At 37.4% G+C, this 27580-nt stretch overlaps 4 protein-coding genes across 5 annotated transcripts; 2 read left to right on the forward strand and 2 right to left on the reverse strand.

The window, feature by feature from the left end:
• Window positions 1–310: 310 nt before the first annotated feature.
• Window positions 311–6533, reverse strand: LOC145222086 (uncharacterized). The gene is made up of 9 exons (XM_080088105.1): window positions 6317–6533; window positions 6168–6251; window positions 5992–6102; window positions 3987–4167; window positions 2627–2753; window positions 2322–2464; window positions 1872–2021; window positions 1658–1802; window positions 311–1296 (listed from the first exon to the last, which is right to left on the reverse strand). The coding sequence occupies exons 1-9, from the start codon at window positions 6318–6320 to the stop codon at window positions 814–816; spliced, it is 1428 nt and encodes a 475-aa protein (XP_079944231.1). The 5' UTR covers window positions 6321–6533; the 3' UTR covers window positions 311–813.
• A 521-nt stretch (window positions 6534–7054) lies between these two features.
• Window positions 7055–11411, reverse strand: LOC145237384 (uncharacterized). The gene is made up of 9 exons (XM_080100232.1): window positions 10807–11411; window positions 10661–10744; window positions 10456–10566; window positions 9704–9884; window positions 9431–9557; window positions 9208–9353; window positions 8286–8435; window positions 8070–8214; window positions 7055–7775 (listed from the first exon to the last, which is right to left on the reverse strand). The coding sequence occupies exons 1-9, from the start codon at window positions 10808–10810 to the stop codon at window positions 7272–7274; spliced, it is 1452 nt and encodes a 483-aa protein (XP_079956358.1). The 5' UTR covers window positions 10811–11411; the 3' UTR covers window positions 7055–7271.
• Window positions 11412–12381: 970 nt separating this feature from the next.
• On the forward strand, window positions 12382–15514 carry LOC145237372 (uncharacterized). 2 transcript variants are annotated; one of them, XM_080100219.1, is made up of 7 exons: window positions 12382–12483; window positions 12556–12704; window positions 13065–13188; window positions 13304–13970; window positions 14141–14257; window positions 14433–14583; window positions 14678–14810. In XM_080100219.1, the coding sequence occupies exons 2-7, from the start codon at window positions 12560–12562 to the stop codon at window positions 14743–14745; spliced, it is 1272 nt and encodes a 423-aa protein (XP_079956345.1). In that variant the 5' UTR covers window positions 12382–12483; window positions 12556–12559; the 3' UTR covers window positions 14746–14810. The 2 variants fall into 2 exon arrangements, with proteins under 2 accessions (XP_079956345.1, XP_079956336.1); XM_080100210.1 differs by having other exon boundaries at window positions 12391–12483; window positions 14695–15514.
• A 1334-nt stretch (window positions 15515–16848) lies between these two features.
• On the forward strand, window positions 16849–27030 carry LOC145233065 (uncharacterized). Its single transcript, XM_080097730.1, has 9 exons — window positions 16849–16941; window positions 17674–17754; window positions 17833–17943; window positions 18626–18809; window positions 21998–22124; window positions 22942–23087; window positions 23367–23516; window positions 24503–24647; window positions 26202–27030. Exons 1-9 carry the CDS (start codon window positions 16866–16868, stop codon window positions 26763–26765), a joined length of 1584 nt encoding a protein of 527 aa, XP_079953856.1. The 5' UTR covers window positions 16849–16865; the 3' UTR covers window positions 26766–27030.
• Window positions 27031–27580: the final 550 nt, after the last annotated feature.

Below are 27580 nucleotides of genomic sequence, written 5' to 3' on the forward strand. Positions count from 1 at the left end.
CTTTTAATACTATATTTTTACTGATAATGAGAATCGAGAAATTTCTTGATTTTCCTGTGTTTACAAAATATGTGAAGCCTGCACTTCCGGTTGGTTGCGTAAGAGAGGTTTGAAAAAACGATTTCGATTGAGGTTGAATTGGGTTTTGTAGTTTCAGCAGGCTAAGATTTTAGTTAACTTTGATTATGCGCTAATATACACATTGCAACCTAAATATCATTAGTATTAACTTACATATAATTTGTTTACTGCAATGCTAATAATATTGCACTGAATATATTTGGAGCCCCATTTTTCATTTGGCCATAAAAAGTGCCTTTGCAACAGCATTCCTCTTTAGAAAAACATTTTTTTGTTATCAGGTTTGGTTATCTTCGGCTGTACTGCATAGATTAATAAAGCACACACATGAAAAAGACTCTTTGCGATTACGATTATATGCATTGAAATCAGTCAAGAAAACAGAAAAACTAGGGAACAATATGAAATCAATATTTACTTACCAAACAAAAGAACATAGTTATATAAGCTTAACGTTTTACAAGAACGTGCCTTTTAAAAGAAAAGTATTTTGCGACAAATCTTTTAACCATTCGACAAACAGAAAAAATAGTTTGAATAGTTTTCGGATTGTTTGAAAGAAAAATCAGTAAAAAAATACAAATTGTAAACTTTAATAATGGTGGCAACCACGAGACACAACAATATTGCAACATAATAGTAGAATTTTATGTGCAGAAGCAAGGAACAAAAATTAAAATACATAAATATTTGAACCAATAGGACTAAAGGTATTGGTAAAGGTTTCTACCTTCACGTTTGTTTAACGTGGGTTTTAACCATAAACAATTTCTTGAAAAAGTAAAAGGTAAATGTGGTACCAAACGAAATAAGAACACTGTTTGCGATCATAAAGAGCACAAATACACCGCTCGGATGGTTTGTTACGATTGCAAGGATAACAAACGACACAAAAACTGACATGATCAAGCCCATGTAAACAACTTGCTTTACTCTACCATAAGCTTGTCTTTCGTTATGGCCAATATATTTTGAAATTAAACTTTTATCGATTTTGAGCCAAAGCCATGTACAACCCCAGCCGATTAAAGCACACAAGTAGGTGTTGCTAGGAACGAAGCAAAGTACGTAAAGTCGATGAAATCCCGGTTTCGTGCGGTCCTTCACATCCCTCACTATAGTGGCACAAAGGCCAAGCAGAATTGCAAAATAAACGATCGGTGGTATTATTCGAAATCGATGGGAAATTCGCTTCCAGATGGGTAGTCCGAATACCTGGATTTCAATCACAACAACATTATGTAAACCTTATGTAAATTGGTAATTTCGGCCGATTCGCAGCTCGGGTTCCGGTAAGTTAAAATAGGGGCTGTATTCGGCCCTAAGGTTTAACCTTGTACCAGGTCTGGACTGGAATTTGTGTTAAAATTTTGCTTTAGTAAATCTAACTTTGGCCCAAAATTAGGTTTGGTCTGGGTTTTCAGGCTTGTCCTTTCGGGTTTGAGTTGGCAGTCTCGTTTGATTGTAGAAGCATATGCTAAAATGTCAGCATAAACTATTTCACTTTGCACGTAAAACGGGGCTCTTTGACATTGTTTAATATTTCCTTACAATGCAACATTTTTTTAGTTTTTACCTGAGTAAATGCAAACATAAATCCAAAACCAAATGCAAATATCGGCCAAAAGTCACTCATGTTGGTTTCATTTGGTTCGGTGACTTGAAAAGCAATAATGGTCGCATGTATTAAAACCCAAGACTCATTAAGTAGGCGCCAATATCTGCAAACGACATGAAATGTATTACTGAAAATTTCTTGGTTTGGTTTAAAATCTGTTCAATAAACTTACCTGTTTAGGTGAATCTTAGTATATACGAGACTTCCTTGCAGCATCACAATCGCTGTGTGGAAAAATCCCAGCAAATGTCCGAGTGTATTTTCCATGGGATGATACCAGAACGTGTAAATGACCGCCCATGAAAATGCATAACCGTGATATCTAGAATGTTCAAAGGCCATATTATTGCTCACTTTAAGCCTTTTCACTTAAAGGGTTGGAGTTAAACCGTTTTAATTAGAGTTTAGATTCGGACCTTTAGATTGTCCCCAAGGAATTTATGTAAACCCAAAACATGAGTCGTGTACTTATTACTAAAAATATCTTTGCTAGAATTTTTTCGTCTCCACATGGCAATTTGGAATACCATTAAATGCTAATTCCGGTGACGCAATCCAGTTGCCTGGCAAATGGGTTATAAATAGCCTTGCGCGATCTTATACACCAATACAACAAACATACTTGCGAATCAATGCAATAGGTTCCGGACTGAATCTCAGCCTAGCAACTCTGTCGTTGGATTTGGGATTTGGCCAGCCCAGAAGAATACCTCTATCTTTGTATTCAACCAGCAATATAAAGCTTGTCATCATAATAACTGACCCCTGTCGAAATCAAATCCTTTTCAGGTTTGAGCATTTTGGTACCCACTTATTATTGAATAGTCCGCCCAACAAAATATCATCAAAAAATACAACCAACAATATAGCATCAATCCTTAACTTTAAACATTAAAGTATATTTGTTGTAAATGCCAAACACATTACCTGTGATGAAGTCATATTCACGTCTTGTGCCAAACCATCGTAAGTCCAGTGTGTCTGAACGAGATGTATTATGTGAAAACTCGCATTCACCAAAAGCATTGCCCAGTTGAACCACTGTAAGTCAGTCCTAATAGAACACGATCCGATTTTTTAAAAAAAAGCTTACTTTACAACAGGGGTCACCAAACTTTTTTCACTGCGGGCCGGACAAGTTTTAATAATGATTTGCGCGGGTCGCATGGTTTACATGCCCTAGCGCCGTCTTTCCAAACTTAGCCCGCGAGGCGATTTTTATAGGGGCACCAAGATTGGCTTTTCAACAATTCCATTTAAAATCTGGTGATGCGACTGTTAAACTGCATAGTTAGTGTCATCTTACTGGAAATACTTGTATATCACGTCACAAGTAACAAAAGAAAGGCAATTGTTTGCGGACAATTAACACTTGTAGTCTTGTCTGTGACGTAACAAACTGGTGTTGGATCACTTTTGGGCGTTGTAATCCCATGAAACTAGGTTATATCAATTCTACATATTGCGCCAGGGAAACTTTCGTAAGGAGGTAATTTTAAATGTTACAACATTATCAATACCATTTAGCAGACCTAAAAATGTGGTCGCGGGCCGGACGTAGTTTAGTGACCCCTGCTTTACAACATACTGTATACAGTTGTGTCGGAAATTTAATAGAAATACAAAGATTTAAACCCACGATCCACCATTTTTTGTCACAAACAAGAACCTAGTTTACATTTTAAACCAGGAATGCACAACCTTTTGCTAAGACGGCCGCATCGCAGATCCTTTTTTTACCAACGGCCGTCAAGTGTCTTCTTGTTTTTGCTTAAATTACGGTTAGGGCTAGGCTATTGATTTAAAGAAATAGGTTTATCTCATACGTATATATATACCATGTAGTGGCGCCCGAAAAACCCAAAATAATTTCCATCTGGCTGCACAGATTGCGCTTAACAGTATGGCAAACAATCTTAACTGTTTAATGAAGTTAATATCTTTATTGTAGCGCTTGTGGAGTCTATCCGCATTGTTTGCTAACAATCAACGTACAAAACGTCTGATACGTACCAGTCCGGTAATGCTCTTTCCGGTGTATAAAATCTATTTATAGCAGTTTTGAACTCCGAATATTTAGCAAAAGCGTTTTATTTACGTCACTGCCATCAGTACATTTATTTTAATATCAAACTTGTGTTTGCAACCGCAGGTTGTAAACCCATGTTTTTGACGACTTTGGCGTGTATCAGATTTGTTTTGAGCCTTGGTGTTTAATAAAACCTGACGTATTGTGTTTAAGGTGCACTATTATGAACTGCTTCCAGCGACGTACAGTTCGTCTTACCCGTATTTCTTTTCGGATTTAGTTTTCGAGTGGATGACCTGAGCTCGGTACAACAAACCCCAAATAAGGAGTTGGTGGCTTGAGTAAAAAATCCAAACTACTGCACGAGTGAGGATGGTGACATCTTTTGGGGACAACTTCCAAAAATACCAGTGGACATCGCACTGAACTCCAGATCTTCCTACAACAAGTGGATTTTGAACATATGACTCGTTTTTACAGATTTAACAGCTGTTTTGAAACTAAAGTATCACACATGCATCCTTGTGTCAACTTTAACGAAAGCTAACTGTTTTTTTGGAAAAAAATACGCGAACCCCGGGATGGGTACCAATGGTATTGACCATCCGCTAAGCTGTAAAATTGTGTGTAAGTCAGTTTACGGCCCAACGAACTAGAAAACACTTTAATATTACAAAGCTTTAAAGGACGGATAAACCAAACCAACATGCAAGGGACTTTTTGTCAATGTACCTTCTATAGTTGTGCTTCGCAAATGCGCACACTAATCGCATCTGGCTGTTTTCGTAGCAATTTCCACCAGTTTGTTAGTTCGACATATCACTTAGATTTGCTATTGCGCAATTGCATAACTTGACCTTGCAGTTCACTACAAGTTTGTTTGCGTCAAACACCGCTGAAACCATGGTATACTCATATGGTAGTCCAACTCTTTTCCTCTTGTTTCTCTTATTATCCTGCGCATTTTGGTTACTGCACAGCACAATAACAACCAAACGTAGAAATATTACACAGGGAAGATGCATTAAACCGACCACACAAGCTCAGTTTAGTCGTTTGCTTGCTCGTAAAAGCACCCAGATCAATGCAAGCCCCGACAAGCGTGCAGTGTTAATCAAGCGTGACGGAAACAATAGCTGGTCTACCGTATGAGTATACTACGCTGAAACCGACATTTAGCTAGCTGTAAAAGTGTAAAGTAACGTAAGTTAAATAAGGACATAGGGCTTTAAGTGTTTTGTGTGCGTAAAAATTATCTGGCTAAGTCCAATATCTAACTTGTTGAAACACGATGTTCCCTCAATGCTGCGTATTTGTGCAATTGCACACTGCTTCTGGTGATTAACTGGTGTTTAGTTACAGCGTGCATGTCTGAAAGGTTGACAGTGGCCCTGTGTGACTCTAAGAGCTTGTGTGCATAATCAGACAAATGAACAATTAACTTAACGGTAACATTAATGATTACCCGAACAAACCGAGCATTTTGTTAACTGGGCCAGTCATTTTCCAGCCATTTTCAGGGTGCTGTACAGCCAGATTGGAAAGAATGGATTTCCCCTTGTAATCCGCGCAAATTTAGGCTTTCTACGTGTAATCCGCGCAAAAAAATGTTGTCTGCGCAACTTAGCACAGCTTTCGTAGATAACTATGATAAGCTTTCTTTAAAATTTTATATTTTCGTTGCATAATGAAGTTCCATGTCGCCACAAGCTTTATTTCGCCAACAATCCACGTAAATCAGTCAAGCACATCGTAACTTACCGATCGTCACGCTTGAAATAACATTTCTATTTCGCTAACGTAGTCGTTAAAAGTACATTTATCTGTTTTTTTAGGACGTAGTTTGACTATTAAATTGACTGTCGGCCTGGCAAATTGCATAAAATAATGTTTTCTGTGCGACAAATAATTAAAAACAGTTAAGAGCAATTTGGCAATCATAAACTATCCTCACGAAACAAATCAGCAAAATGTTTGAATCGTTATGAAAATGAAAAATTGTAGAATCTAGCAGAACAGCTGCGTGCGCAATAGAGCACAACTGAAGATTTGTCGTGTTTATTACTTTATTTAGTTGTTCTTTTTGTCGGCTGGATAGTCTTGCAAGCGTTACATACAAATTGCGTTAATCGTTATATCCACCTGTCAATCAAAAGTCTATGAATCCGCGCTCAAAATTGTAATTCCGCGCAATTATTTTGACGAAAAAAATATCCTCCGCGCAAAAATAAAACTTTCCAATCTGGCTGTACAGTAAACTTACCTGGAATGGAAGAGTCGTTGCAGCCAAATGGTTCGGGCAAAAAACGATGTTTTGTGGTATTGACTTCATTGTATTGAAAACCTGATGGTGCGTACCAATCTTTGGCTTTGCCTAAAAGTTGTCATTTCATGTTTTAAATCTAAACTATGTGTAAAACATGAACATATAGTGCTTACCCCACAGCCAAGTTCCTTCTAGGAATGCAACGATAAAAAGCAACGACGATATCAAAACTGCCAAATCCTGTCGAGTCTTGGCCCCTGCAGTGCAATAAAAACTGAAACACAAAAACCCTGACTGTGGTCCAAATGTAAACAACGTTTACCCATATTCTTCGGTTGGTATGGATTTGTCTCTGATATAGCTGAGTCATGCCAAAGTAGTAAAAATAGCTGTTACTGGCTTCACAGGTTTACAGTCTTAAAGCTCGGTCACTGTATCATACTATTCAGAACCTGAGTGTAACATGCAACTCAATAAACACTACAAACACTATGGTGGAAGCACAAAAGGTTGTTGCACGCTCGGGGCTAACTGAAACGGGAAACGTTTGGTTCTATCCACAGCTAATTCATGTCTATGCCTTCAGACGTTATGTAACATATGAGCCTGATTGACAACGTGCACGACTCTTGTACACAAGCTCTTTCTCTGCAAACTCAAACCGGTCAACATACTTTGGGATTGCCCTTTGTTAAAGAATCACGTACCCTACTTCAAACACCAACTGAGAACACAAGTACTAGAAGCGCACATAATGGATTTGACTTCTAGTTTATGACTAAATTACCTTGCTGTCACGCAATATTTGCATTTAAGATCCATTTTCCTTTGTGTTCATTTTATCAACGAAATGCATAGTGATACATCGAATACATATTGCAACAAGTTTGTTCTATACTTTGTGATGCAGTAAATGAACTTAGAATTTAGTTGGCCAGAACATTTCGTCCGAATAGGCCCATTTCCTTGTCTCAAGTTTTGGCTTGTTCTTCATCGTTTGAAATGTTAAATGCCAACTTACATAGTTGTCAGCAAAATACCAACTACACAGTGACACTGATTCAAATGGAAATTGTTTATTAAAAGTTCTTAATTAATAATTAAGAAAGAACAGCTGCATATTTATCACGAAAATTTATAAAACTGCAAAGAGCAAAACGCACACTTTTTTATTCTGCTTCAGGTGTAGAGGTAGGTTATATATACGCATTTGTTGAAATTAAACAATACAGAACAAATAGTTTTTGAAGCTAAGATTCACCATTGCAACAAAGGCTTCAATTTTGATCTTTTAATTCTTGCACGTCCTGCTTTCGAAAACCAGTGAAGAACAGTTTCTTAAAGAGGAAAATGGTAATTGTAATCCCGAACGTAATGAACACACTGTAAGCAATCATAAAAGCAACGAAAGAGCCAGTTACGTCATTCGTCAAATAGCCAAGGGTAATGAAAAATGCATACACTGACAATATCATGCAAATGTATGCAACTTTCCACAGCCTACTAGGTGCAGGTCTTTCAGTTTGATTTGAACATTTTTGTTTTACCCTATCGTCGATAAAAATCCATAACCAGATGCAACCGAAGCCTATAAGAACACAGAGGTAGATGTTGGAAGGCACAAATACCATTTCGTAGAGTCGACTAAAGCCGGGTTTTGTAGGGTCGTCAATATCCCGTACTATTGTACCGCAAAGGCTAAGAATGATGGCAAAGTAAATTATAGGTGATGCAAGTCGAAACCAGGGAGAAATTCGTTTCCAGAATGGAAGTCCGAATACCTGCAAATACATAGAAGTAGTAAAGTCCCTGAGGGTATAATTAGAATACAAGTCTATTTTGCATTATTTACATATTCATACAACATTTGCAACTTAAAAACTAGTAATCAAATCTGAAACAAGCCCCGCAGCTATAAAGCTGGAAAATTTATATATCGGTTTGAACATTGAAATTCTTATTATAAGTTATGTTTAGCCAGGGTTAAACATTTAACAAGACTTTCAAGATTGCACATCTAACGCTGGTAAATATCACTCAAAATAACGTAGTTTTGTTTGGGATACAAATCTTACTTGAGTGAACGCAAACAGAAATCCAAAACCAAAAGCAAAAGTCGGCCAAAAAGCACTCATGTGGACATCATTTGGTTCAGTTACTTGCAGTGCGACAACGGTTGCATGAATTAAAACCCATGACTCATTGAGCAATCGCCAATATCTAGGAATGGAGAAGCATTGTATTTATTTTCTGCAACAAGCATTTAGTTAATGTAGACTTTGATTACACACCTATTGAGATGAATCTTTGTGTAGATAAGACTCCCTTGCAGCATCACAATTGCTGTGTGGCAGAATCCCAGAATATGTCCAACCGTGTTTTCCATCGGATGATACCAGAACGTGTAAATGACCGCCCATGAAAATACATAGCCGTGGTATCTAAAGGATGATATTGGGTTTGGAATTTATGTTCTAAATAAAAGTTTGTAGTTTTATCCACTGAGCGGCTTATGCTTCGGGGCTTTTTGGATAAGCCTGATCCCAATAAATATAGTATCGTTACCAGGCATATTTCATAGACTTTTCTATGGTTATCCGGCAAAGATACATAGAAATCATCCGATGCTTCGACGTCCTGTACGAGGCGTCTTCATCAGCCTGATCCCAGTTTATGAGATTAAAAGCTGTTTTGCTCAAACCACGTTTGGTTTTCAGACATTTTATACTTCGTTTACTGTCTTTTAATACAAACTATAAAGTGGCCTTTGTTCTTGACGGAAACATTAAGAAGCTTTTAGCCCGAGTTGTAAACGGAATTTGGAGCCTGAACCCGCCCCGAACCCAAACGTATAAGCCCGAAACCCGACCCAGAATCGTTTTTGAGAAGCCCGTTTAGGCCCGATTTGATTGACAGGTCTATACATTGAAGCCTCAGAAACGACGAAGACAACAAACGCAATGGACAATTGGTCTTAAACAAGTCGTTTTAGGGCTGTTCGACGTTAGTTCATGTCCAGCAACTGGCTACTTAGCTAGTTAAATTTTTTTTTTTTAAACGACACAGACTGAGAAGTCAGACCCGAATCAAGCCCGTTATTTTTAAGAAACCTAAGCCCAAACCCGGCCCAAAAAGCCCGACCCGACTTACAACTCTGCTGTTAGTACATGCAAGAAAGAGCTCTAATTTATCAAATTTAGCGCCAATACTAACTTGCGAACTAATCTAACTGGTTCCGCGCTAAACCGCAGTCGATTTGCCACTTTGTCGTCGGATTTAGGATTTGGCCACATCAAAATCATGCCTCTATCCTTATACTCGAGGAGTGCAATAAAAGATACCATCATTATGACCGAACCCTAAAAGATAAAAAAAAGAACTGGGTGATAGGTAGAGTGCACACTTTTTGTTACACTTGCTAAAATCTGCGGGTTACCTGCGATGAAATCATATCAACATCCTGTGCCAAACCGTCGTAAGTCCAATGTGTGTGAACGAGATGAATCACGTGGAAAAACGCATTTACCACCAACATCGCCCAGTTAAACCATTGTAAGTCAGTCCTGTTAAAAAATACGCTTTTCAAACATTATTTAAAAATTTCTTGTGCTTTTACCCGGTAAATACGGCATCTCTATGAACATTAAACTACAGATTTTTTAAACAACCTATATCTAGCGATGGAAAACATGCATGTAATATGGCATACCCGTATTTCTTTCCTTGCTTGGTAATCGAATTAATGACTTGAGCCCAGTAGAGCAAACCCCAGATAAGGAGTTGATGAGTTAAATAAAAAACCCAAACCATTGCACGAGTTAGGGCAGTTACATCTTCTGGATTCAGCTTCCAGAAATACCAATGTCCGGTACAATCTACACCAGATCGCCCTGCACGAATAAAATGTGTCTGTTATTGTGACTAAAAAGCAGGATTTAAGAGTTTCGTGAAAACGACTTATTAAGTAAAAATATCGTGATTATTAAACATAAACAATTCTGCAAACTGTATGTATCGGAAAATTGGCTGGGTACAACATTGCATTATCTCATTTTTTCGTGTGAGAAGGAAACCTTATACTAAGCAAGTTGACATTTGGCGAAAAAAAGGCGAAAAACGTAACATTTGTGTGGTATTGAATTTCAAGCGCGCTTTCCGTTTTAAACCCGTTCGTGACAAGCGTGAGTTGGCAAATAAAAACGTGCTGTATAGCCTTGCAAGCAAATCAAGATATGCAAAACAAAGCGGCGATAATTTTTAGCAAGTTTTCAAATGTTGAAAACTGTACAGTATTCAATAGTATTCAACATACAACTAAAAAACTTATTTATTACAAGCAAATTGGCACTTGGTAAAGCCATACTCTTTTCGCTACAGGCGTTGCCGTATTCAAGTCGCTCTTGTGTAGCTGCTCGGTTCAATGACCTTGCCGTGTGTTTTGCGGACAATTTGTTTACTGACCTGGCACTGTGGTGTCGTTGCAGCCAAAAGGTTCGGGTAGAAAACGGACTTGGGTTGAGTTAACGTCGTCGTAAAAGTAGCCTGATGGCGCATCCCAACCCACCGCATCACCTAAATAATGTATACAGTACAAAGGTTTGTTTGCTGTCGGCTGTCATGAATGTTTGCTTTGAAAGGTGGTTTAAAATGCATTCACTTCACCTACCCCATAACCAAATTCCAAGCAAAAACACAGCGATAAAAATCAGCGATAATATCCAAACCACAACATCTTGGCGGAACTTGAAGCCTGTAGCAAATAGACAAGTCCAAACGGCTGTATATTACAGGAAAATAATTCAGGTATGTTACCCATATTGCTTTGAGGTGGTATGCAGCTGTATTCAAGTTCTGGTCATGCCCAACAGAACCAAACTGAATGATAGCAGTTACCTTATTGTACTACAATGGAACCACAAGGCCGCTATCATTGAACATAAAAGTCTAGGCCAAGATTAAGACTTTCGGAATTAAAAGTTGTGAACATTTGTAAAAAACATTTTTCTTCAAATTTGCAACAATTTTTCCGTTGCAACCAATTTTATCTTTTTTTGCAATTAAAACACGAATAAAAATGTTAAACTTCGGATGTGGCATTCAATCTAAATAACCCACTGCATAATGCACGTTAAAGTTGTTTAATCTTAAACCAGTAAGGTTGTGCCAAAACTCCCTGAACTATATCCTCCTTTGCCATGCTTTTAAAAGTCTGCAAGGTTATTCAGAAATTCCTCATTTCCGTACTCATTAAGTTTCCAGTGCACACCACATAAAAGCTTACAAGATCACAAGAAAATCACAAAACGCCTTGTCATGGAATTGCCTAATCGTGCCTACGGCAAAGAGTAGTAGTACAACCCGGTGAAAAATGCCAGACTGCTGTAGTTGTTACGTCACCATAGCGTTGAGTCATTTACGCACGCAAGCGGAACAACAACTCACTGAACCCCATTGTGATTTGTGTTACATAACTTCCAAGCGTGTGTAGGCTACGTCACAGCCACACATCGTTGTTACATAATTAAGTGCTTTGTTTGATTTGCATCGAATTTCCACTAAAATCGAGTGATTCACAATTCATGATATGTCGCAGCAGTTTATTACTAATCTGGTAGCTATTTTTGGCCGAATTACAATATTTTTCTTATGTCATACAGCAAAACTTCTTTCTTTTTGCTTAATGATATGTGCCATATGTTTACGCAGGGGCGGCGCCGCAAACATTTCGCGCGTAGCAGTGTGTTTGTAATAACTAATAACCTGCGAATGTGGGCATTTGTTTGCCAATACTCTTTCTTTATAACTATTTCTCTATTGCAATTGTAACCATTTTCAAATCTGCAAAAACCCTTGCTTTTAGATGAAGAAAAAATATACATTTTAACAAAAAAACAAAACTTTTGCAATTATAATAGTCAATGATAAACATTGGGAGTGCCCTTGGTCACGCTGGCCAGCATAAAAATGGGTCAACAAAGCAATCGATGACATGAGCTGATTGCCTTAATTCCATTTAAAAATGTCGTTCCTTTGTTTGGATTTCAAGTTTGGCTCTACCAAGGAAGGGAAAACCCAACTGAGCAGAGGCGCCTGAGGCTGTATTTTAATGCCGACCATTGGAAATTACCTGTCGGAATAAAACCCGGCGTTTCTGTAGCACCAAGATGAATAATTGAGTAGAAAAATCCCAGCATGCGATCTATTTTGACGTAAGTTATCAACAATTCATATTTTTGTGATATTGTACTTAAGCTTGTACTTAAGATCACTGCAAAATGTTAACACTGTATTTTTCCTAAGGCGATGCAAGAATCACATATGTATCCAACACTTAACATGATGCCGGTGGAAATTTAAGTTATTTAGGTTTTGGGGCAAATCTCTATTGGTCTTGTAAATTAACCGGTATTTTGGGGGAAGTACCGTACACATTTTTATTAACACAACGTTGACCCTCGATCTCAACTGAAAACAGATGGAATCGTAATTGTAAGTTTATTCGTTATTTCACATTTTGTACAATAATTAATGATTCCCCTTTTTAAGTAATTGTTTTGTTAGATTCATGGTCTTAACCGGTCCCTATGACGTTGTGGTTGTTGGAGCTGGGCCACATGCTCTGGCATTGTTAACCCGGCTGCTTGTGGACGTTGACGATAAGTACGAAGAAAGACCGAACAACGAAAGACTATTTTCCGCAACAAAAAAAGGTCCGGTCTAGGCATACAAATCACGAAATTTATTGTATCAATTTGCACAATCAATGCAAATGCTTGGGCAAAAAATTTAACAAACCACTGTTTCTGTTTTTTTTCTCTCTTTCTCATGTAGGTGGTAATACAGTAATACTCACCATATGTGAACGCATAACATGTATTCAAGTTCAGGTCATGCCCACCGAAATAGTAAGAATATTAATCTTAAAAAAGGCTCTTATCTCTGATATTTAAGCATAAAGTATTGTAATCACTTTTACCCCAACCCGTATAGCCTTACCATCAGCATATTCATATTTATGGTAGACCTTGATTGTAATTATGCATAGAACTAAAACTCCATCTTGTTTGCAGGAAAATTTCAAACGAAAGTTAAGGACAATCCTCAGATACAGCGAACTCCAAGACAAATTGCGGCATTTTTAAATTCAAAACAGAAGCAAAAAAGTTGTTTGCACAATATATGTGTTGTTGATGAGTAAGCATTTTTAACATGTTGTAGTTGTTTTATTTCTGCTAATCAAGGTTTTTTGTCTAAACCATTTTTATACTGTTTATCATTGCTAAGTTTGACAAGTTTTTGAATTTTACAGATATGGTTGTTGGATGAGCCAATGGGAAAAACAGTTTGATGTGCTCGGAATATCACACCTGAGATCCACATCATTTGTCCATCCAGATGCATTTGACTTGCAGAGCTTGGCTGTCTTTGCAGCAATGCAGAAAAGAGAATCTGAAATGTTGGACATTTCCCGAAGTATCCGAGGATCAAAATTCAGCGGACCCTTTATCATTCCATCCACAGCCTTATTTTGGGACTTTTGTTGTCACATTGTAAGCAACTATGGCCTAGAAAAGTATGTTAAGAAGGGAAGAGTGTTAGATATAGTGAAAACAATTGAATGTAATGGATGTCGAGTTTACACTCTTACCATGAGCGATGGCAGCAAAATTCAAGCCAAAAATGTTGTAATTAGCACTGGAAATACAACTTTAAAAAATATTCCTATTTGGGCGGAGGAAATTTATGTTGCAAACACAGATAGGACTGTTTTGCATTCAAGTGATTTAATTCAGCAGAGTCGATGCAAAGGAATTGGTAAAATGCCCTTAGAGAACATGTTTAATGCTTTACTAAAGTTGGACTCTCAAGCGCCATCATTAGGTTGGAATTTGAAGGGAAAAAATTTGTTAATTGTTGGCGGAGGTCTGAGCTCAGGTCATTTGGCAATTAAAGCTGCCATGATGGGAGCGAAGCAGGTGAGCACAAAACAATGTTCTAAAGTTTTCTTATGGTAGCATTTCTTGAGTACATATAAAGCTAGGTATCCAAATAACAAAGCAATGTTCCCTTTAATTTAATGATAAGTTAACTGTGTATCTTTCATTTTAGATTGAGAGTGTTTGCTAACAATGTGTTGCAATTTTAGATACACTTGGTATGCAGATCTCAAATTAAAGTTCGTCAGTTTGATTTATCACTGGACTGGATCGGACGAGGTCGCTTTAAAAAACTTGCAGAATTTTTTTCTATTCACTGCTTTGAGGTAGGCATACTTTTGGTAAATTTTCATCTAAAAATAGCTAAGCATGTAATACAAACTTTCTATTGTAAGATATCAAGTTCTGAAGTAAATTGTAACCCAATAACTACTGTCAATATACGAAAATGCACTTGAATGTCATATTTTGTATATTCTATCATGTAATTGTTGTCTTAAGAAACGTTTCCAAGTCCTGCAAACTGCAAGAAATGGGGGCAGCATCACACCTAATGTACATGAGGGTCTTACAAAGCTTATAGAAGATGGCTTACTAACAATACATGAAGATACTGATGTATGGTCATGTGAACAACAAAAACAACTTGAGGGTAAACCTAAAATAATTCTTCTTGGTATTGTCGATGTAATGGTAACTTTCTTCATTACTTTCTCATACAACTGATTTGCTTTTTCCACTAACAGTACAATTCCACATACAGAAAGCAACAGCAAAAAATGGGTGGTGGAACTTAGTGATTGTGGTTCTTTAAAAGTTGATCAGGTTTTTCTTGCTACTGGAAGTACCATAGACTCTCTGAAAGACCCACTTTTACATCATTTACATAAGATTAGTGAAGTGGAAATCGTTGATGGCCTTCCTTTGCTGACTGAGGACCTCGAGTGGCAGGAAGACAGTGGTTTGTTTGTGATGGGTGTTTATGCCGCATTGCAACTTGGTCCTGATGCTTTAAACATTGCAGGTGCCCGTGCAGGCGCCAGTCGTATCGCTTATAAGTTAAATAAAGTTCTAGGAATTTCATGACAGAATCACACTGTATTAAAGTTTTCAAATCAGCAGTTAAATTGATTTATCATCGTGGTAAATGCTGAAACTGGTTTTCTGCATTGTAAATGGGAAGACGAAGGCCAGGACAATCACTGGCAGTTTGTTACGGTGCTTGACCGTTAACGCTGAAGTGCAGAGCGAGGTCATTTGAACGCGAAATTTGAGGTCCTTCTTTAGTATAGTCCGCGTTTTGTTCGATACATCTATACCTTTTGCGCAAATATTTCCTTTTTTGTTGCTTGATAACGTATTGGTGTGCAAATTGTTGTGTTGGCTTAGTGTGAGTCACTGTACTGCGAATCATTTTTGATGTATCTTTCATGTTGATGTATGTGCACTGCTAGCAACTTAATGTTTGACGTAACATTGGTGCTTGACCTATATTTTGCTGCATGAGCCGGAATCAAAACTGCTTTTTATTGTGGTGCAATTGTATATTTTTGTTCGGTGCAAATAAATGCTTTTAAAATGTTTCACTTGGTGGCGCAACAGAGCTTACCAAAGTACGTTTGCCTTGTTCAATTACATAAACCACGCAGCGGTTTTTCGCATCATTAAGGCTTGTTCCACAATTGGGTTTCCATTCATGTGAAAAAAATACAGTCATCTTAGTTCTTCAGTTTGCGCGGTCCTCAATAACCTGAAGTTTAACAGTTGCAAAATCTTAGACGAGGGGTAACCGGGTCATTGAAAAAGACGTTCAAATTGTCGGAAGACTCCCCAGTTAAGAACATGGCTGAGATGTCGGCTTGATTTTGTCTGTGCTGCACAAGGTGCTTTTTTCGACTTGGCTGTTTAGTGAGCTTTGGTTGATGGGATTCGGTTGACAGCAACCAACATTAGCAATCTGGTAAAAACCCAGCTCCTAAATATTTAATGAAGCCACTGATGTATATTAGCTTTTTTATAGGCTATCAGTGCTTTGCTACTTTTAAATGCGTTTTGGAAACCTCAGCAGTAAAAGTTAAGATAAAATACACATAGCTTATTTATTGAAATACATGCCTCAAATCTAGGCACGTTTTTAACTGTCGCGATTTTGCACAAGTTTTTTTGCTATTGGGTATTTTTGTATCTGCTCGAAGGTATCGCTCGTTAAATTAATTCCCTTGTGGTGATAATTACAGCTATCGTTATGATGCAAATAAAATACCTGAATAAAAACAGACAAAAACGAAGATTTGCGTAACGCATCATGTAGTTGACATGGACTTGCATCGTCGCTGACATGTAGATTTAGCGCAAGTGAGGAGACAGAAAATGTCATGTAAAAAAATTAAATCAATAGAGCAAAGTAAAAGTCAGAATGTCGAAAAGCATCATTCTCGCTAAATCGTGAGGGTTGGCTGGTCGACTACTCTTCGGTCGCCCACTCTTGGAACAAGACACTTTTAACAAGGAGCGTGTACGTTCACTCATTAGTGTTTGCTAATTGGATAGCTGAAAAGGCGGATTTAAACACATGGTTAGGATTGCATGGAAATGCAGGCAGTTTAAATTACAGAAGTAGTGTTAAAATGTACGCCCGGTTAATAGCACTGACTGCATCAATACAATTAGAACTAAACAAGCGTCTGCTGGAACTTGAAATTACAGCTTATCACAAGGCGATAGGGTTTCTTACTCTTTTGTTACAATAGGTTAAAGCGCCGTATCAAAATACCTCACTGTACTTTACAACGGCCCACCGTTGCTTATTATTTTTAGCGTATAGTTACGTAATAAAGGCCAGGATCCTTTGTCAACAAGAGCTGTATTTTATTGATAGACCATTCTGCAAAAGTAACACCAGTTTCATTTTAAGTTAATCTAAAACCTTAAAAGATGGACGGCCTTGATCACGAGAGTTTACCAGAAGACGTGAAAATAAATGCAGGAGAAGATACTATAGCCAAAAAAGGTAAGTATTTTACTTTATTTCATTATTTATCTATGAAATGTATGTGGTAAAAATTAAAAATCTACAATGAAAACCAAGGAGCGCCTACCTAACTGGAAAAGTCAGCTGAATAACCATTAAACCAATATCGAAATACAGTATATGTGGTGGTTGATTACAACGTTATAGTCTCCACACTCTCTAGTTTTAGCCATGTAGTTCACTGTGGAGAGCATCATGTAACTTTTCAACAATGAAATACACAATTACGTGACACAAAACCACTGTGGGGCAACAATGGAACCGTTACGCAACAAATGACTTTGGTGGTTACAGTGTTCTTCACGCTTTGGTGGTTAGTCTTGGAGAGACTGTTCACAAAATTAAACAAGTCTCTGTTACAAAACATGTTAACTGTATGCTTACTTGTTTCAAATGCGAATTTGATTTATTTTATTCAAAGCCGAGTCCATGTGCCTGTTACGTGCATTTACTGCTGCATAACCCAAAATTGGGCAAACAACGTTGCTTTAGCTTTTGGCATTTTAGTTTGTTTTCACACGTTCTTACTGCAACTTCTTAACTGAAGGTTCGCCAGTCCTTTTTACACTTACCCCTTGGAAGATTAGGAGGATAAAATTTATCCCAAGTATTTTTGAAATCTCACCCATTCGCAGTTCAACGGATAAATAAAACTCAAAATTTAAAACTTATCGTTGTAATTGTAACATAGATGCTTACATTATTTTACAGGCAAATCGAAACAGGATTTGCTTGCCTGGGGAATATCAATGCTTTTCATCATTGCCTGGCTTGGAGGGATGTGGGCTTGGGGTATGAAATGTTTTCTGTTTATTGTACCAGCAGTAACACACAATTCGGCTTTTATCAATTCTGATTTTAACTTTTCAGGGGAGGCCAAAGGGTGGAACGCTCAATCTGGATATTACTACGAAAACGTTAACAACACACAACAAAGATTCTTGCCGGAACCGTTTGGTTGCAACGACACTACGACTCCAGGTATGTTGAATGACAAATGTATTGCTATTGACTTACAAAACCGCATTGACCTCCCTTGTCCGCGGTGCGGTGCATCTGAAGTGCTGTGGAGACCGATACGAAATCGTGGGAATGAAAAACCGCTGTAACATTGTTGTAATCTAACCTATATGCTGCTGTGTTTGCTTTATGACCTACCCTATTTATCAGATTGTAATCACCACGTTGAGGTGTTAAATAATAGTAAAATGGACATGTTGTGATGTTTGATACTAATGTTTCACAATTCTTCTTTTTTTTGTTACATAGTACAATTATTAGTAAGACAAATATGTGTACCTAGCAGAACGTATGTTGACGTATAATGACGTAACAATGCTAACCGTCCTTAACTACAAGCCACCTACGATTGTTAGCCGTCCAATCTGTATGGTAAAAAGAACTTTTTTATTTCGCGACTTACAATTAAATAAATATGGTAGATGCCAGCGAACACATAATCTGTAAATGGTATAAGATGTTTTTGTTTGAACATGTCCAAATTTGCTTATTTTTCTACAAAATTTTTTGGAAATTATTATGGCGTAATAATGTTTTCTCGCACAACAAATGTGTTAAAATGTCATTTCTATTGTAATATAAAACTTTAGTGAAATTTGTGCAATCCCAATACATTATCCTGCTACTATTTAAATCAAAACAGGAAGGGCAGAAGGAGAATGTACAGCAACGTGGTACTTCTGGCAGCTTCCTCCAGACGAAGTTTCATCTCTTACACAAGCGATCGTGTGGCTTTTCTACTGCGCCCATCAGATATTTGTGTGGGCGCTTATTTACCGGGCTCAACTGGTGATGACGTTTCGCAAAAAAGGAATACCAAAATATCAGTAAGTTTAATTGTCAAAGGCTGCGTAATTTACAAAAGCATAGGGTAGTAGAAATGATCTTAAAAACTGCCAGTTAACTGAAAAAATGTGACTATCTGATTTAGTTATGTCAGTTTGATTTACAACCAATTTATTTTAAAAGTCTGGAATAAGACTACATCCAAAAAATATTCATGTTTCCAAAACGAACTGTACCTAATTTTGTTGTTTGAACTGCGCGTAACGGTTCAAGTAGATGGACACAAAACATTTGAGTTTCACGGCATGACTCTATACACCTTAGCGGGTGTGGATTGTAGTAATGCGTTTCACCACTTCGTTACAATCTGCTTTACCTTTTTCTTACCAAACTAGGAGTCTTTCATGTAGGACCAGGGGTGGGCGACCTTTATCACTGTGGGGCCAAATACAATTGCGATGATTAGATCGCGGGCCGAACCTTAATATAACAGAAGGTCATTTTACTTCGTTACATACCAAAAATGCTTTATTGGCACAAGTAAAATTCCCTTTTAATTCTAGCAGCATATTGTCAGGTAGTAGAAAAATAGCACCGGGCGCACTAATCTTCTAAAAAATAATAATTGGACTCGTTTGTCAGTACATTTGAAATCCAAGTGTCTCTGCGGGACGCACAACTTTATCAATGGGCCGCAGGTTGCCCACCCCTGATAGGTGTAAGGATCGCAAATACGCACAATAAATTCAACGTACAGTATCCACACATTTTTTCTGATTATGTCAAATCGTCAAAGGTTACATGTCAAATTCTGAATAGCTACAATTCAATTCATAGGAAATGTAAGTGGCTAATTATCACGGTCAAACACGAAGGGGCACAAAAACTCCAAAAATTTGTTTGTAAAGGACCGTCAAGACTAAATAAACTGAAAGCCCTGCCTTAAACCAAACGTAGAATAAAAAGTGGCACCTTTATTGTGAAATTATACACTTTTCAATCTTTAACCACTGAATCAAGATTAATGGAAACGTGATGTACTCATCGAATTCTGTCGTTCACAATTACGCCCGTGTCCCTCCTCACTGGTTTACAGTCACGAAATTTGAAAGTCAAAAATGCTTTGGGCAGGTCGCATCGCAAACATGTTGCACGCAAACACGTTACATTGTTGCGAAACGTTACTGTTCATTTTTGGGGTCGTTTAGATGCTGGTTAGGGCGATACCAATGTGTCAAATTGCCAATATTTTTCATATTTGCTCCAAATCAACATTTTTGATATACTCCGTTCAGGATTTTGAAGTCTGTTTTTGCGTCAGTTCTTTTTATTTCATGGTAAATTTATGATTTATGACGCAATCGACCGCCATGTTATACAAACGTAATGACGTATACTGCACTAGATATTTCGCAAAATGATCTTGTATTAACTCACAATATACGCGTATATGTAATCTTTTCCGCCATTTTCCGTCCAGAACGTCTGGAATGCCGCTAAAATGCATCAATTTGGCCTTGAAATTTACGAATTAGCAGTCAGTGCGCATAAGTGGATTACGCTGCTACGGTACAATTTTACGCCAAATTTAATCCCATTTATCATCGCAAACTGGGGGATTACGCACGTAAAGACATTTAATGCAACGTTACATTGACGATTTTGCCAATGTTGAACACCTGGCCACCGACGGCGCGAAATTAGTTCGATTCGCTCTGTGTACATCACCATGGTAACCTGCAATGACGTAAGCATTATCAACGTTTGGGACTTTATGCGCACCGTTGACATTTTAAAATACCGATCGTATTGAGTTTTTTCTAACATACTTGTTTGCAGTTTGCTTATTAGTTTGTGAAGGAGGTACATACTTAGAAATTTGCATGTACGCCCTGCCGTACCCAAAGTTACAGAAAGCAATTCGTAAATTTACACAAATGAGATTTGTTTTGAAATTACCGACAGCTTTACCACGTCGTATGAAAAATGCCGTACTTATATTGTAATAAACGACCAAGGGTCACCTTCAAAATTCATGATGCCATTCTAAAACGCAAATGTAGTAGAGCACAAATTGTACCCTGAAAAACAAAAAAGGAGCAAAAACGGGTTAAGCGTGCAGTTACGCAGAAATCAACCATTTGAAAAAAAACTAACATTAGCAAATCAGTTGGAAATATTGGAAATATATATTAACTTCACATACTTTGTCCTGTAACTTTGCGATCCGGTCACCAGGGTCTAAATATTTGAGCTTTTCCGATTCTCACATAAAAATTGATTTCGCGACCAGCGACGACAGATGTGTGAGCGGTTACTCATAGAAATCAATCAAACGCACGTGATTCGGCGGTCATTGTGCGGATTGTAAGCACAGGCGTGACTCTGTCCAATCCGCCATCCACACCATGGTCAATACGAATATATTATAAAATGAGGGAACCCGCCTTGCAAGGGTCGATGATGTTTTTAGAGTAATGCCAAACTGGTCAAGTTTTCCGAAATTCCGGCTTACCTGTTTAAAACCAATCCGTCATCGAAGAAAACACAAGTTGATGGCTGTGTGGGAAATTGTTTTACTCTAGTGTAAAAAAGATTTTTTTGGTGGGCGTTTAAAAATTATTCGCTTTTGGTTGCAGAAAGAAATTTCCTGCATATGCTATAATTTCAGAGTTGCTCGGGATTGTTTTGTTTTTCTGTCAGGTGTCAGGTAGGGCCTAAGTTGAAACAAAACAGGCTTGATTCGGGCTTACTAATTTGTTTCGCATTTTACCACTTTCACCTTTTTTTGCAACCTACCAATTTCTCGTGTTGTCATCTGGTCAGACAAACGCAAGAAACCTAATCAGGACATGCTAATAGCACTATAGAAATAATTATTCAGCATGTAAACAATGCTCAGAAAATTACTTTTCTCAAGAAAGCATGTCACTAAAACACGGACAACTTATTTAGACATTCCCAACGATATTCAAAAAAGGTTTCCTTTCTTGATGAAAAAAATACATTTGATTTTGGATTTAAATCTATTTGCATTTGAAGTGTAATTGAAACACCACGTATTCTGCATTTTATTATCTTAAACCATTTTGTTGTGAAAATTTGTTTTTTAAACTTCCGTTGTCATTAATACGCGAGAGTGCAAATTCCATTGATTTAAATGAATATTCAAATCAATTACACGTTTTTATTTAAATATTTTAAAGTCGATTTGTTTTTATGTTTGCAGAACGAAACTTCGCTGGTTCAACTGGTCCCTTCTTATCGTCAACGCAATATTCCATGTTCTTCACTTGATACAAACGCACTGGACGTATGACGCAACAGCCCAAGACGTTGCCATCTCTTCTTCACAGGTACAAAACTCATAGAACTTTGCCAGCGCGTTTTTATGATGTTTTAATTATTGTGTATGTTACTGTCATGATGAAACAAACTTACATTTATTAGATTTCCAGGTTGACCATACCAGCGTGCTGGTAAGTCGTGTCGGGCTTTTCCTGGCCGGGTTCCGACTTTTTTTAATAAACGGGCTTTATTCTATACCAGGGGTCACCAAACTTTTTTCACTGCGGGCCGGATAAGTTTAATAATAATTCGCGCGGGCCGGATAGTTTACATGCCCTAGCGCCGTCTTTCGGAACTTAGCCCGCAAGGCGATTTTGATAGGGGCGCCAAGATATGGTCTTTCTATAATCCCGTTAAAAATCGGGTGATGCGAGTATTAAATTGTATATTTAGTCTCATCTTACAAGCAATGCTTGTAGATTACGTCACAAGTGACCAAACAAAGCAATTGTTTGCGCACATTTAACACTTGTAATATTGTTTGTGACGTAACAAACTGGCTTTGGGTCAATCCTGGGCGTTGTAATCCCTTAAAACAAGGTAATATTAATTCTACATATCGCGACAGGAAAACTTTCGTAAGAAGTAGATTCATTTTTAAATGTTAAAGTTATCAATGCGATTTGACTAACCAAAAAATGTGGTCGAGGGCCGGATGAAATGGCCGTAGTTTGGTGACCCCTGTTCTATACTGACACTTGGCATCGTTTTTGTCGCGTTTTCACCAACTTTAGGGCCTGATTCGGGCTTCGGTTAGGGGCTGGGTTCTGGCTTGCATCATCGGGCCCCAAAATTTCTGACAACATCGTATTTTATTGCTTTCAGGCGTCCGTGATTATGATGATCTGTTTTATTCTTCTCATGGAATACAAGGACAGGGGTGTCATAATGATGTGGCCCAATCCCAAGTCCGACGACAAGTTTGCTAAATATCTGCGACTTAACTTGGCTCCTATTGAACTGATTCGAAAGTAAGTCCTAAATTGAAACAGTAGAACAGTTTACAGCAATTGACTGAACAATAAATGTATGAATGACATTATTTAATGTATAAATGACATTACTGAATGTATTAAATGACATACTCTTCAAATTGGCCTGTTTATTTGGCACACAATTGAAGTACCTGTTTAATTTACTTCAAAACAGGTTGCCACATCAGTGTTATGGCGTTCAATTATCGGCTTTTGCAAATGACCGTGAACAAAAGCGTTCAATATTTGCATTTTTGTCAAACTCGTATTCTCTAGATACCACGGCATAGCTTTTTCGTGGGCGGTTACCTACACGTTCTGGTACCATCCAATGGAAAACACTTGGGGCCACACAACTGGATTTTTTCACACAGCTATCGTTTTACTCCAGGGAAGTCTCATCTACACGGACATGCATTTAAACAGGTTTGAAAATTTTCGACCATACTGCTTGTAGCAGGATACAATGATTTGCACAATAATCTCAAGTTTTAGGGTTTGATAATGAAACGCGGCTGTGCACGACAACGTTAAAATCCTGCTTTCATTTTATATACTAAATAAAATCACTGGCACATAATTGGTCCAAAAAGTTTCTTTTTAGTCTGCAAAGAGTCATTCATCGCTGATATAAAACACCATTATATAAAAATGGACTGAAACGCAACTAGGAACTAAACCAACTATTGAAACCACTTTAGTTTTCAACAGTCCGTTTAGTTTCTAAAAAAAAGTCCAACAGTTTTTGTGGCATTTGAAAGAAATGCTTCTGTTCACTTTAACCAGACGGTGAACTCGGCTTTTTGAACACACGTCTAGAATTTCCAAGGTCAACTATTTTGGTCGCAAACGTGCGACTATGCATAAGCATAGACTATAAAAAAATTTAACGCACGACTTATATCACAAGAAGGGTCTTTTCTACTGACCAATTTGTGCAGTCAGGCATTTCAATTGTTCAAAAAATGGGTCCTGTAGAGTGTAGAGCTCTAATGTAAAAGAGTTAGTTTCAAAAGCACAACAACTTTTTTTAAATAATAGTGGTTTGCTCAAGAATTCTTTTCCTGTAGTGAACCTTATAACGTTTACTATCAATAATTCAAAGTGGTACAGACATAAACTAACTAACTCTTAATTTTTTTCGGTTAAGCTCTACAAAGTGTAACTTTTGTTTTTGTTGGTCAACAATATTTAAAAACAGTGTGTAAAATTAAAATTTAATGCTGATCCGGCTCGTAGCACGAAAGGCCTCACAGCATTCTGTAAGTTCTGTAAATAGACGTTTTTTAAGAATTTCTTTCAATTTAAATTTGCCCTTAATTTTGAAGCTTGTTTAAAACAGGCACGTTTTTCCTTAGCAACCTGTGTATGTTGTAGAATTTTGTCGCGATAAAAAAGCTGTGTTGTTCTAGATACTGGCGGTTGCTGAATGAGGTATGGGTGTTTGCTCATGGAACAGTGGTAGCGTTTCAAACCAGCGACCCCGTGGCTGCTGGTGGAAGTAGCGCCTGGCCTATATTTACCTTTGGCTTCGGATTTGTCCTTGCATTTACGCAGGTAAAACCCTTTTACATGCCCTTGTTCATGGTGTTCGGAAAGTCACCGTTCACTGTTCTTATATTTTTTACATGATTTTTTTTAACCAAAATAAGAAGGGTCCAAGCCTGTATAGATGCTAACGGGGGTCACTTTCAAGATAATTTAAATTGTCATTCACATTTACCTCCTGGGCTTTATACTGAAACAGTCTATTAAAAAAATTGTAAATGCACAGTGACTTTCCCAACATCATGCAATGCAAAGAACATTAGGGGTCAGTGCTGGATTAAGGGTCTGCTGGCCTGTAGGTACATTTTATAAGTGGCCCGAAAATCGGGGTTGCCAACTAAAAAATTAGAATTATCAGTGTTCTACTGATTTTAAAGTGGACTGGATTTTTGACTGGCCTGTAGGCACGTGCCTACTTTGCCTAATGGTTAATCCAGCACTGTTAGGGGTTTATCTGTCCTTTGTAATTCATTGTTTTGTGACTGAATGGTTATTTAAATCAGTTTCAAACACATAAACATAAAATATGCGATAACATGAAATATGTTGTTTGACAATTTTTATCAAAACGTTTTGGTAAACCATACCACTGGAGTTACGTCAAAAATTTTGTTGTTGTGTAACTGAAGATAACAAATGATCTAGTGGCTATTTAACCAATTGCTGAGTTACACGCCTAAGTTTCTTAATATGGTTTTGGCAGTGCACTATAAAATTCCGCAAGCACTAGGTAGATATGCAAACACAACCTAAACAAATACATTCTTATCAGACCGAGTTTACTTTCTCGTTAACGTCCTTGACTTTAACGTCACAAAGTCTGCTTTTTGGTTACTTGATATTAATAAATTATCAAGTTTCTCGGCATAAGTTGGCAGAAAATGTGCTACTATTTTTTAAACATATAACGTTACAAATATGAGTTACAAATGTAAACAAATAATCTTATTTTCAAGCTATTGTGTGTTTGGTTTAAGTCCAATGTCGCAGGCAAACATAGACTTGCGTTCTTTGCTAGTGTATTGCTTGCCAATATGTATTTATGTAGCCAAGCAATAAACATTTTTGACCGTGCACCACCCGACGTTCCTGTTTTACAGCATGTTAATTTACTTGATCTTTCTCCGTTAAATATTAACAACGGTTCCTGAAAGCACCTTTATCACTATATGAAATGGTCTTTTGCGACCCATTTCGTTTTTATACTAAAATATTTATGATTTGTTTCATTTAAATCGATGTAAGCTTATTTGTTTCAATTTGGTGGCCGTTTACCATTATAATTACATTGATTAGACACATATTTTATTTGATAACACTAATGTTCAGATTAAATCAACTTTTTATTTGCGATACGGATGGGAAAGTATTAAACTGTTATATCGTGGGGCCAAATATCCAAGACAAAGTAAAATGTACAACTGTCAGTCGGCTGCTATAAACTTCAAATAGGGTTAAAACCGACCAAGTTCGAAACGTAAGAGTAAAAATTGTCCTTTAACGAAAATTGTTAAAGCCTCATTTAGAAATAACCTGGGTTAATGGTAAAACTTTCATCCACAGGTTTACAGCTTACCATTCTGGAAGAAGATCTCCCCATATTTTCGAATCATTCCGGTTCTGACTTATCTAACTATAGTGCTGATTCTATGTGGGACTGTCGTACAGGGAAAGGAACCGGGTCAAACCGGTTTTGGGCGACTTTACGAGATGTTCTTTATTCCTGGCGAAGAGTACATGATGCTGTTTGCCTCATGGTTCTTTATCTACGTCTTTATCCAAATCGAATCTGCCATTTACGGTGGTAAACCTGTTCCCGTGCACAACGAAGCCTCGGCCACTAAGCAAGCCTTTTACATTGGATTTGTGGTCTTAATTTATGCCCTTTTCATTTTCGGTTCGTACCTTGCCCGTAACCTAACCTACAGTCTCATTGGCATGATGATTATATTTGTGTTTATCTTTTCATTCGGGGTGTGCATCACGGTGCTGTTTTTCAAGCAACTCATGGGCCCCTTTCGCAAGATGGCTCACGGGTGTTCAGGTGCTACTCTGGGACCTAAAACCGATGAAAACGCCAACACTGCTGGAGCGGTAAACGTATCTTATATCGGCGAAGCCATGTAGTTTTCCTGCGCCAATAACTAATACAATTAACAAGTTTTGCAATTTTCACGCCATGTGTTACTGGTTTGCCAGATAAAATCACCAGCAATTTTTGTATTTTTTAAATCTTCACGAGTCGTTTAGACTGATTCATTGCATCTTTGACGATCGTTTTTGATTGTGTGTTTTTATCACGCATAAAATTCTACTTGTATTTTTTTCACGCATAAAATTCTACTTGCTCAGTAATTTTATTCAACCATATCATGAAGTTCATTTGAGGTGCTATAATTCTTTGTATTTTTTATTGATTTTCCACCGGAAAATGTCTTTTTTTTATTTATTTTTCTTTAATTAACACTATCTGGTTGTAAAATACTAATTGACATCGTTGTGAGAAATTTCAAGATCGTAAAAAAATCATTCTACGGTATCGGTGTTATTTGTGTAGAATTCGTGAAGATCTCGTGTGAGTAAAGTTATATCAGAAGTCTTTACAACTTTAATTGCAAGTGATAAGATAGCGGTACAGGTTGTATTACAGTTAATATGTATAAAGTAAGGGCGAAGTAAATGCTGTCTGTGAAATTACAAGACAATTAAGTCCCAAAAAAACTTTTCAATTCCCAAATCGTGCTTAAAAATCTCACAACGATATTTTTGTATCTTGTGATCGTATTCATACCTAAAAAAATCGTGATTTGTTGAGGGTTGGATTAAAATGGGGATTGTAGCTTATTTGGAAAAGGCATTTTATACCTTTATCGTGTGAGTGTTTTACAAACAGTGCATCTGTAACAAACAAAAGTTGTTATTTGCGTATGGTATAATAAAGT

Source organism: Phallusia mammillata, chromosome 1, assembly GCF_965637545.1.
Source record: "Phallusia mammillata chromosome 1, kaPhaMamm4.hap1.1, whole genome shotgun sequence".
Taxonomy (NCBI): domain Eukaryota; kingdom Metazoa; phylum Chordata; class Ascidiacea; order Phlebobranchia; family Ascidiidae; genus Phallusia; species Phallusia mammillata.